Below are 12,680 nucleotides of genomic sequence, written 5' to 3'. Positions count from 1 at the left end.
TGATGTGACAAAATACACAATTGCCTATGATCTGTGAAGACAACTGCGTTCATTCTCTATTCTCCAAACACATGTGCGCTTCCTCGTTTGCCACATTTACCTTCTGTTCCTCTCCACTCTGCTTATCTTCACACCTTCTCCCTGGTGTTGGCGCTCCACCTGTTTGATGCAAAGGAACGGGCTAAGGGGTTGTCTATTAAAGCTGGCAGCATTTACAGTATGTGCAGGGGAGCACCCTCTTCTTCATCTTGTTTTTTTTCTTCTGCATCTGTGATTGCACTCATATGTTTCTCTGGTATTTCTTACCACAGTTTGGTACTCAAACTGAAGATGAGGATGAAAGTTCTTGGATAAAGTCAGCTGGTTTTAGCCACTTTCAAGTATGTGCCTTAATAATATACTGATGCAAATGTTGAAATGATAAGGTTCTCTGTCTTAGGGACAATTTGCAACTTTTGCTGGGCACTGTCAGTACTTTGGATTGCACCGTCCACCCTTCATATTCTTCAAAAATGCCAACAACAACAATAACGAAAAAGCTTGAGAGAAAAGCTGCATGGAGTGAAAGAAGACTCAATTCTGATCTTCTTTGAGGAAACCTTCCACAACAAAACCCCCAAACCACACAGGTAATCACACTGTAAGCCCCTTGACACACACAACACATTGAGAGAGAGAGAGAACTCGGACTAGGGCCTCACTGGTGTTAATTACTTTGCCTTTGTTGGGGGTAAAATACACCTCCCAGTCTGCGTCAGCAGGATTAGAAACCCTGTATAATGGAGAATGTTACTTCCAGTGAGGAACATGCTGTCTTCACTCAAAAACTATTTTTACATAGAACTACAAAGGACTGATAGAGTCACATGGTGCAACGACAATCACCTGAGACTCAAGATGCGCTCACCATCAGGAAAACCAATGACCTTGTGGTGGACTACCAGAGGAACAGGACAGAACACAAGCTGTATGACAGTGGACACTGTTTCAAATATGGATGTTGCTGCAAAGAAGCTACAAATTCTAAAACGTGGGTGCTTCACACACATCTTTTACCCAGCAGCATATAACAACACACACAACACCACAGTTTAAAGGTGGGCATCCAAGATTACCATACTGTTACCAACTCAGTATCTGACCAAATGTGAAATATGGTCACAATCTCCCCTTCTGCTCCTGAGTTATGGCGTTGAATAATGGCCAGAATAGCTTTTTTTAACATTATATTATATAATTATAATGTCAAAGTCAAGTTGACCTTTTGGATTTAAAATGTCATCACTTCATTTTTATCTATTTTCTCTTTTTATCTATTATCCATTTGTGGAAATTTGTCAAAATAGCGTATGAATTCTTGAGTTATGTCCTAAAACGTGTTTTACGAGGTGACCTTGACCTTTGACCATCAAAATCCAATCAGTTCAATCTTGAATCCAAATAGACATTTGTGCAAATTTAATGAAATTCCCTTGAGGTGTTCTTGAGATATCGCGCAAAGAAGTCAAAAACATTATGCCTCCACCCACCACGGCTGTCACCAGCGCAGAAGCATAAAAACATCCAGATCTCAAACTGAAAAGTAGAGCATCAAATGAAAATACCATCCTGAACCCTCAGGTCCTCCAACAGCATGAATGTTGAGTGTTAATGTGCGAACATGAACATGACCTACAAGAAATAGGCTTCCTGCTCTGACAAAACAAGTTACTCTCCCACATTGATCTAGGAGAGGTCAGGAGCTGGAACAGCAGCTCTTTTTCCAACAGAGGTGTGCATCAGCCTCACACCACACCTTCACTAGTCGGCCATACATCATAAGCTGCTTCATGTATTAAGTAAAATTCTCAAGTGTGCCCAAAAACCTTGTTGCAGTTGCACAGATAACCAGTTTTTTTCTTTATATCTAAATTCCTCACACAGACCTATTGCATCTGTTTTGTTTTCGTGGGTTTCTGAATCATTCTGTGTCAGTGACAATAAAAAAATGATTTTGCCCAGACTTAGCCAGGAAGCAACAAGCATTATGTACATACAGGTACGAAGCACTGCACCTCAGTACATATTAGTAGGAAATAATACATGGAACTTTAAGCCCTTACAGTGTCAAATATTTAGGAAAAATTAATAATTTCAGTAATAAAAAAAGAAAAATTCAACGATTTGGAGTAGTTGAAGAATTACATGCTGAGAAAATTCTCCCAACTCTTATACTGATTGTATGGATTGTTTCAAGTCTGCTTTGTCATAAAGCTAAAGGAAGCCTTTTATTGACTAATCTGTCATCCGGTAGTCTCTCACTTAAATACCGTTTGGCCTAAAGTGGCCCCGCTGTTTGAACTGGATCCATCTCTAAATACTGTATTAAGTGTTTGGCGAAATCCAAAGTTATGTATTGGTAGAGCCCCCATTTTTTGGAGGGATTGTTTGAAAAATGAAATTGTCACAATAGGGGATCTCTATCTTGGTGGCATATTGAAATCCCCTGAGGATGTTGTTATTTCGAATCCCCAGGTCTCAATTTTCATTAAATGTTTCAGATATTTGCAGCTTTGCCATCTGGTGCTGGAGATTTTTGGATTCAGCCCTTCAGCTCCAAAGGCACCACAATGTTTAGATAAGGTGTTATCTACTTTTGCTGTGTTGTCGACACAGCAGTTTCAAAGGAGACTGAATGTGATTAAGAACTTAATGTTCAATCAGAATTACAATACAACTATCAATGTGTGGCATATTGAAGTTTAACTTTGTAGAAAATGTCATGAGGTTTCTGGGTATTGTTCTATGCTTATGCAGAACCTGGGGGGTGGAGCCTGGTCAGCCCTCGAGAAGACAGGGGGAAAGGGATCTGAGTATTACACTGGATGATGAGGAGTGGGACAGAATTTTTAGGAATATTACAACTACAGTATGTCACTTGATGTGAGGGTGCAACTCATTCAGTTCAAGATTACGCATCACTTCGATTGGATTCCCTCCAGAATGTTTAGAATTGGTTTAAAAAATAAAAAAAGGAAATTTAAGACAGAGAATTGCCAATTACTTCATGTCCTATTGGTTCTGTGATAAGGGGGTCCAGGCTGGGAAATCTTCATTTTGCAAAGTGTATATTTTGTACATTGTTTCAAAAACAAATAAAATAAAAAGAATTGGTCATAAAAAAGTTTAAGTGAAATACATTGCATTGGTTGCGTACTTTTACTTAAGTAAACGGATTGAACTGCTTGCAAGAGACAAGTTTTTCATCTAACAACCGTTAACAATAAATATTTGCTGGCCAATTTTGTTTTTTTTTGCTTTCGAAATCAGCACACCATGAAACATTTAGTGTCACATTAAGTGTTATTATGCAGCATTTTTTCCAATCAGAATTACACAACAATTGTGGGGCTGAGTCAGACCAAAGGACAGAAACAAACCTGTGGTCGGCTGCTGTGAGTTTCTATTTTGTTTTCCAGTTCTTTAGTTCCTTTTTGTTTTTCCACTGTCAGTTTCTGGGTTGGCCCTGTCTCTCTGTGTCTCCTGTGTTTTCCCCCCTTCCCCTCCTGCCTACTCCTGCCAGCTGACCACGCACACCTGTTCGTCATTCTACCATCACCTCTCCCGCCGCGCACACCTGCCAGTCACCTACAATTAAGTCAAGTGGGACTCTGTCTGATTTGTGGAGCTTTGCATTTAGGTTGGTTCTGTCTCCCTCGTATCACAAACCATTGCTATAATTCTGGTTTAGGCTTACTTGATATTGGTCAACATTGTCTTATCATAGAATGATATGTAGGAATACAAGTATGATTTAGAGCTGAATAATGAACTTCCAAATGAAACTTTGTTATTATTCATATTATCTAGGACTGGACAACAGTGTGGAAGTCTGTGAAATGGTACGCCACTATTAAGGCCATCTGTCCCTCTTCTCTAAGCAGGACTGACACTCTTTCATAATCATCCAATGAATCTGATAATCTGCCAATAATTTTGGGCAACAACACAGTCCTGGGGCAAGAGGTCTGGAAGTGATACCTCAGAAGAGACATTGGCATCAGCAGGCAGTTGAACGAGCATGCAGTCTTCATCTGTGTCTGCCTGTGCTGAGCATGGTCTCCAGGTGTACTCCTCCATCGCTTTCTTGCTCTGATTCGTTGTGAGCTCTTTTTGTGAACTAGGCTCTCTGCGCTCCCCTAACGTACCTCACATTAGTCTGATATGGCACTCTGCTTGACAGGTGAACCCTGCTTGTTCTTTTTGCTCCACTGTGTGTGTGTGTGTCACACATCTGAGGGGTTGTCAGTCTCAGTAATTTAGACAGCTCTGCGCAAAGACAGCAGCCTAAAGCACATTTCAGCGGGGTTGCCCTCTCAGTGCTTTCAATCTGTGCCACAGAAGCAGAGACGGCCAACTGTGTCTGGATTGTGGTCTGTCTCACCTGCTGGGCCGCGACATGGTCTCAATCTCCTTGTTCACACGTCTGCCTTGTCAAGAAATCTGACACAGAACAACCATCATATAACAGGTCTTTTTTTCTCAAGAAGAGCTGTTTGCTCAGAGGTGAAAGACTAGCATTTATTTTGAAATTGAATACACTGCACATTTTGACATTTAAATTCACCTGAGTCTCAGCAGTTGGAAGTGTATGACTTGATTACACTAAAAAGGTTTTTTCCTTTTAGTTCCTCTAAGTGCCTATGGGCTTAAAGAATAAATTACTATTACTACTACTAAACTAAGTTTAATTTTGTGACATAAGAAAAATAAATCCTAGGAAAATGTTCATTCGGAATTCCCACAGGATGTTTTTTACTTCGAATTTCCATCACACGGCATAACTATTCACCTTCAAATATGCTTTTCTTTGACACTCGGCTCTGTTTGAACTCCCTCTTTAACAGCAGCTGATTGCTAGCCAAATGATGAAGTTGTTTGTGTCTACTATGCCCTTGAAGTCTGGGATTTTTCAGGTAATGACTGGATCATGAAGAACAAAAAATGACATCAGTGTAAATTATCTTTAAGGAGAAGAATATAGAAAGAGATGAGGCACTGCACACTGTCAGTGGTGGGCAGTTTATTCCACCACCGGGGATATAAAGGTTTAAGATTCTGATATGGCTTCAAGGGGGAGAGACTCTGCAAGCAGCTGCTGATCTCAGTTGACAGGAGAGGGAAAGTGGGATGAAATGATAGATAGAGTTATGATAGAGAAACTGTGTGCCTAATGCCGCTGTAAGCAAAAACAAGACTATCAGAGAGACTTTCATAAGCTACAAGGAGCCAGTGAGATGGGCCACACAATAGAGAGACAAAGCGGAGAACAGAAATAGAGAGGGAATCAATGCTCCCCATTTACACAGGGGTGAAAGGAAGCACTGGGAGGACAGAGGATCAAAAAGAGAAAAATGCAGCAATCAAAGGCTGTAATTTTTCTGGACAAAAGACTGATTCAAGAAATATTATTAAATGGCCAGCATGAGGCTTAGCACAATCACACTAGACATATTAAGAGAGGGGAAACTGTTGCGTAATAAACTGTGGTTAAAAGTTCCATTAAGGGGGTTTAATGGACATGATGAACAAATGAAAAAGAATTAAGGACTAGGTGCTGTTTCAGACAAAATGTAAACAGACTAGCTGCACCAAAACAGGGTGATATATGGTCACAGGTGGACTTGTTGTGCAACTTGGATTGTTGATGCCATGGCTCATTTTGTTTCTTCTTGCTGGGATCCTTGCCCATCCACACAAAAACAAAAAAACAACTTACTTGTGTATCATCGCTTCAAGAGGATTCAGTGTGAAAGTAATTAAAATGCAAAGATGCCAAGGTTTCTAGCCAATTCACAAAGCAAACTGACTGACTGTGCTAAATGTGGTTATGTGGCCTAAGTATCTGCGGAGCTTGTGAAAGCCTCCTAGTATGAGCCAAACACAAAGAGGGACCTTGGATGAGCTGCACACATCCCCTTTGAGTGAACATGTTCAGTGTCATCGCTCCAAGATCTCGGAGGGGTTTTACCTGAGGTCTCTGGGATCTCCCTGAGCCAACCAATAGCGACCGCCGTTCCAGTACATGAACTGTCTCTAGATACTAATTAGCGCCATGAGTAGTGAAAAAAGCACAACGTATTCACAGAAGAGTGCAATCTGTAGCTTAAACAGATGGTTCCGCTACACAAATGAGATAAGCGGTCTATTACCTAATGCTATTAAAACACATTTGTTGGTATAATTCATGAATACTCTCTGCATGAGGCTTTTTTGTTTCTAACATGTATAAATGCAAATGTGTGATCAACGAAATACAGCTGTTGTGGTAATTAACTGGAGCTGTACCTCATTATGAACTAAATTATTATGGCAGCCGGCCAGTTGGGCAGGAAAAAGAGCAGCTCCAGCTTACAAACAGCCCTGGATCTCAGCTTGGGGGAGAAAAAAAAAAAAGCATGTGTAAAGAATGCATGAAGTGGTAGGTGAGGGAGGGAGGGAGGGAGGGTGGGTGGATGGGTGGGTGGGTGGTAGGTGAAGGAGGGAGGGAGGGAGGGAGGGAGGGAGGGAGGGAGGGAGGGAGGGAGGCTTTGGCTGGAAAGTGTTGCAGAGGACTGAACCAGCTCTGTGCTGTGATTAAACTATCGGCAGACTGCAGTTCTTCAACAGAGGTACATGTATGTTAATATTCACTATGTCACCTTATAAACATACAACTCATGATGCACATCTAGTGGGATCTACTACAAACTGACAAATTACACAGTCAAGCCCATCAAGTGCCTGTAGGCTTTGCTTTTTTTGGGAAAATGAAATCTATTCTACAAATGCACAAAACAAGTAACCATAGCAACAGAATTGTGGGAAGAGCTGTTACTCTTTCAGTGTCAGTCAGTCATCTTCCTGATGGAACTTCATAAAGCATATTGGGGATGGGACCTGATGACTGATACGCTCATATTAGCATCCTCTGATGAAAAGACTGACAAGACGGTCAAACAAAAGACACGGGGTGGGAAGAGGAGGCAGACTCACACTCTTGGGGGGAAGCTGATTGCCACTAAGACTGCCATTTTGTCGGATACAACATAGATACAAAAATAGACCAGTGAAAACAGCACAGACAATGATTCTTCAGACAATTATGTTAAACAACACCCAGAATCCCTCTTGTATGCTATCCATTCCTCGACTAGTGACTGTTGGGAGGGCTTCGTTTTCAAAAGCAAGTGTATCAATTACAGTAACACAGTGCAAACTATTTCTCTTTGAACCTTTTTCTAAACCCTTTCACCAGCATCTCTCAGGCTGATTGATCTTTCAAACCTCCAGATGAGGTCTTGACTGACGGTCTGCTACCTCAAGACAATAAGGTCATCACTGGGTTGATCAGTGAGCAACCAATTAAAAAACAATTACTTTTTCCACTCTCCACCAACAAAGTCAGCAAATACATTTGACCAATTGATATTTATCATTATAATGGCAAAGAAATGTTTGTGCTCATCTAAAAATAGTGAAAATGGACCCTGAATTTGTATCTTTCCATTAAAACATCCTAGTATTAAGGTATTTAGAAGTTACTTCTCAAAACTGTTGGTGACCAGTGTTTGTTTAGTAACTTGGACCTGTGTCAATCCAAGGGGGCTTTCGCACTTACCTCGTTTGGTCCGGACTTTCTGACTTTTCGGTTAGATCCAAACCAAAATTACAGCTGTGAAACCTCCCACGGGAAACAAACAGACAAAATTTGGTCCAACTAAATGAGGTCCACTCGGTCGCCAAACTGAACCATGGTCCGGTTCATTTCTATCATTTTTGGAAGGTTTGGACTTGCTGACCAAACACATGAAGTTCTGGCAGGCTATTGTCATGTCAAAAGAAAAGCGTAGTTCCTTTAAGGAATAGCTTAGTGCTTAGTGTGTACGTGACAGAGACTGACGGGGAATACGCTCAGACCAGGCAGCTGTCTGCTATCAGAGAAGAGAATAAGTTAGCAGTTTACTTGTTAAATGGTAGTATATATACAGTGTAAGTTTCAGTTTGTAGCTTCTCCAAAGCCAAGTGAAGTTCTGCGGTAGCATGGAGAGAGCAGGAGTCAGTTGGAAAAAACTCACAACTCACAAGAATTCCGAGAGAGGATCCCAGAGGACGTGGAAGCCTCTCTACAAACCAATCAATTGCAAGCATCGGGAGAGATTTGATGACAACAGAACGTAGTTATGTGTAGTTCATTAGAGCACTTGCATAACTGCAGTGGAAAACCAAAACTAACCTGCTCAAAAGTATACAATGTAACAAAAACATTAACCTTGGGCTGGACCTTGGATCGGACTTTTAGGTGTGAAAAGGCCCTAAGACTGATTAAGGGGGCAAGTTCTTGTCTGTATTTTTTCTATATCTTAGGGTTCAGTGAAATGCAACAGTAGTGAGAAGAGATGTGCATGGTGCTGCCTTTTTATAGGCCGGAACTTAACGCAAGTTAGCCTTGAGCTAAAAACACGGAGCGGCCAGATGTTCATGAAGCCTGATAAATCCAGCGAGGGGATGAGGCATCCAGCTCGAAGTGTCCTTTATTGGGACATAAGTAAGCATGCAGAATATACAGTCACTCTAAGATGTGAAAAGAATGAAAATAAAATCAACACAACCGACATCGCTCTTGCTTCCCGCTTATGTGAAAACAGATGAATTTAGGGCCTATTGTAATCCATACACCCTACAGGTCAGACACTAACGTGTGCACAGTCCACAAATGGATACCTCTACACCCAAACATATACACACATTGTGCTGGTGCACTTTGTCACTATTCATGATACACAACATTTATCTACCAGCCTTTATTTCTTTGCGCACCCTCTTTCCTGTCCAATCTGTAGTACAAACACCCACAGGCCATACACATCACCTCTTGGATGTGCTGAGGCACATACAAACATGAACACATACGCACAGTTGGAGCCAGCTTGGTATGCTCTAAGAACTGAGCTTGTCAGAATCAAATTACCTCTATCTTTTTCTCTCTCTCTCTGCCCTCTCATGGTTTGCCGCCCACAGAAGGAGAAGGGCAGGCAGAGTCAGTCCCAATCCACTAAAGATTGGACTGCCTCAAAGTGTGTCCTGAGGACCAAAATACAAATCAGCCCTTCCTCCAGTCAGCTGGAGTTGGCCCTACTCCCAGGGGCCTGCTGGGAAGGCCGTCTGTGGCATTGAAAAATAAAAGGAAGAAAACAAATAATAACAGGATTTAAAAAAACAGGACCCCAAAAGTCCCCTTAAGACACAGCACACTCTCAGGGATGTGTTATTATCTAATAATCACCCTGTTTATTGTGTTGTTTTTGTGAAAGGAGCCCAATTGGGCTTCGTCTGTGACTGGAAAAGGGTGAGGGGGATAATAAAGGAGTCAGAAACAGTCCAGCATGTAAACTAACCCTTTCATTTGCAGGAACATGTGAGGATTTCAGGTCACACAGAGGACAGAGTGGAACAGGGAGCAATCTGGAAAACCAGCATTTATAGCCTTGATTTTCTCTTCCTGACAATCTCTCCTTGAAACAGGGATATGAACATATATAATAAAACATAAACGAGTCACATAAACAGCCACAGTTACCCCTGCCCATAATGAGCAGGCTGTCAATTCTATGAGGCTCTTTAAGATATGGGAAAGCAAACAATAAAAACAACCAGGTGCTGCATTCTAAGGAGGATAAATGGAACAATTGTTGTGTAAGGACAACGAATCTGTATGAACATTGTATTGTTCCATGACTCACTTAATGAAATGCCTTTATCTAATCAGCTTGATTAACATGCATGGTATAATTTGATTTAAGTGCTGGAAGAGTTGTTGGCCAGTGGAGTTTAAGTATCATATAATTCTGCTGTGTATGATGGCCTTTCCCTAATGCAGTGAATTTTACTGTCATGTCTGATCAGAGCGCAGCCCGTGGTGGGCCAATTACAAGCTGTCAGAATCCATCTGTGTGACACTCCTGGTAACACTTCATAACTTTTCAACACAACCTCAATCTCATCCACCACAACTAGGAGGTCAGATGTCAGGATCGTATTGTTGGAGATCAGTGCCCTGCCAAAGGGCAGGGTTCAATACTAGTAAACATGGGGGTTTCACCTTTGGTCATCCGCCCACTGGGCCCCACACCTCCCTCTGCAAACAAGCTGACAAAGGCCTGGATTGGGTGGCGATATCTCAGTACTTCACGCTCGAACGCACCCACTAGACCTTTGGTGCCATTAAACCGACAGTGCCTCGTGTCTCGTATCGAATACATCTAAAGTGAACGCTCATAAAAATGTTACTGGTAGTTACAGATGCTGCTCATGCGTTTCGAGTGGGCGGACGGGTTTGCGCTGTATACCCACCTGACAGTCTATCCAAAGACGCATAACGCATCAGCACCGAAAACCCACGCGTCCCGCCTCCCGGTAGAAAGCGCTTCATATCAGTTAACCCTTCAGGCGCACTGCGTTATTACGCACTCATTAAACTGCACCCCCTTCCCTCTCGTTTACGCATATGCCTTGTGGGCTGTCATGGGCTATTATTGGGATGTTTGGAATGCACACCCCTCTCTCGCCTACCGTCTGTTCCCGACACAATTTCCGATCGATGTGTTTGTGGTCCCGTGGAAAGAGGATGGCCAGGACATCCGAGACTTTTTCAGTCCTGGTCGGTCGCTCGTATCCACGGCGTCCGAGCGCTCCATGTACCGGTGGTGATGCCGGTCGGTGTCGGAATACCCCCGGTGTTTGATTTTGATCGGGGTCCGGGGTTGTCTCCAAAGATGCTGCGGAGGCTTCAGAGTCGCCTGTCCTTCCCGGGGAACCGGGAGCGACAGGGACAGGCTTTTCTTCGCGCATGGTGGTGGTTCCATCATAGTGCAAAAAAAATAATAATAAAAATATCCCTTTTAAACTTATTGATTAAATGATATGGCTGTGTCCGTTTATTTGAAGCACAAAACAAAACGTTCCATGTCCCTTTCTGTCACTTGATTTCTGAGCGAACAAATCAAAGTGACAATGAAGTCCAACACAGCCCAGATCTGAATCTTTTTTTCTGAAGAACATCAAAAACTGTCACAGTGGTAATCTGACAAGTCATCCAAAAACCATTAATCTCATTGTTTTCAGTGAGGATCAGTTTTAATTTAGTATAATCGTTGCTCCGCCGTGATCCTCACGAGTCCTGGGTTTTGGTAATGAGACACCGGTCCTGCTGCTTCCCCTGAAGTTTGACGTCTCGTCGCCCATGGCGCACAATCTAATGACTATTTATTTGAGAGAATATATTGCTTTTTTATCAGCCGCTTATTGCAGAGACACATAGATCCCCGGGGCTCGCTTCTATGTGCGTGTGGTGTGGTATTATTGCTGCCCTATGTCTGTCAGTTGAGTTGAAATTTCAAAGCAATTTCCATAAAAGTACTATCACGGTTAATCTATCACGGTTCATGTGGAGCTACGGCATCTCTGTGTGCGCATAGACCGCAGAAGTCTTCAATAATTCCTCCATGGACATGTTGGATCCAATGATTTTCAGCAAGATGTTGTACTGGACTCAGTAACCATCCCTTCTCAAAACATCAGGTTGGGGTGAAGAATGGTTGGACATGTCCAATAACCACATGCGATCCTTTATTCCTTGCTGTCCAGACTCTCTTCTTCAGGTTTTGTTTTGTCAGAATGCATCATAAAAGGACACAAATTGATATTTGCGGTAGTTCAGTCATCCTGTTCTGTGGTGTGGGCCATTATCTTCCCATTCTCATGTTTGCTGGAGTTCGACGACAATAGCTTCACCACAACGCTCTCCCCCCCTCTCTCTCTCTCTCTCTCTCTCTCTCCCTCTCCCCTCTCTCTCTCTCTCTATCTCTATCTCGCTCTCTCCCTCCTGGCAAGCCCAGTCTATCTGTGGTTGGGTGGATGTTCTCCTCAGTGATTTGCCATCACTGGAGGGTTTTGAACCTGTTATGTGTTCATCCATTATGTTTTGCCCCATGCGTGCATTCACTGCACATTTCCTTGATAGAAAACAAACACAGCAAATTGCTCAAATGATGGGAGCTGAAAAAGAAGCTTACAAGATCAGGCATGACATCTTATCATTTTGTAGCTAAAAAAAAAAATGTCACCTTGACCTAGCCGGTGCATGCTTAAGGAGTACATGTTTAATGCCCCCTGGAGTGAAAACATTGACACCTTGCAGTCCATCCCATTGTTTTGCTGCACCCAGTATTTTTAGATGAGGAACAAAAATAAACACTATCCCTCTGCTTTGTGAGCTGTGCAGGGCACTCACATTGTTAGGTAAAACTATATAGTTCCATCAGGGCCACCACAGCCAATGGTAGCCTACTGTAAAACACCTTGAATGAAAGCATTAGACTAGTGACCTTTGTGACAATAAACTGACTTCTGTCAGTCTGGGACCAATGCTTTACTTCAGTGTTTTGGCCTGCAGTGCATTTTATTTAATGCTAAATCAGATTTCACACGTTTTCTATTTCAGTTTTGTTGGGGCTGGTTGGGTAGTGTAGGAGTATAGGGAACATGTCATTATTTTCCACGAATCTTTAAGGATTTTCAGTGGTTGTCTTCAGTTTACCTTAAATTCTTAGCTTGTATACCTTTAATGTCTTAAAGACCGCCATTGTTTTGTGTTGTTGTTT

At 42.3% G+C, this 12,680-nt stretch overlaps 1 protein-coding gene across 1 annotated transcript in view; it reads right to left on the bottom strand.

The window, feature by feature from the left end:
* Positions 1–11,825, bottom strand: part of pde4a (phosphodiesterase 4A, cAMP-specific) — a 39,400-nt gene extending 27,575 nt beyond the window's left edge. Inside the window, exon 1 of the mRNA XM_034894197.1 lies at positions 10,591–11,825. Within this exon, the coding sequence (XP_034750088.1) occupies positions 10,591–10,886 (296 nt within the window). The 5' untranslated portion in view covers positions 10,887–11,825. The remainder of the gene's footprint in view (positions 1–10,590) is intronic.
* Positions 11,826–12,680: the final 855 nt, after the last annotated feature.

Source organism: Etheostoma cragini, chromosome 15, assembly GCF_013103735.1.
Source record: "Etheostoma cragini isolate CJK2018 chromosome 15, CSU_Ecrag_1.0, whole genome shotgun sequence".
NCBI classification, from domain to species: domain Eukaryota; kingdom Metazoa; phylum Chordata; class Actinopteri; order Perciformes; family Percidae; genus Etheostoma; species Etheostoma cragini.
Note: the sequence above shows the minus strand (reverse complement) of the source record. Positions and strands in the feature narration are given on the sequence as shown.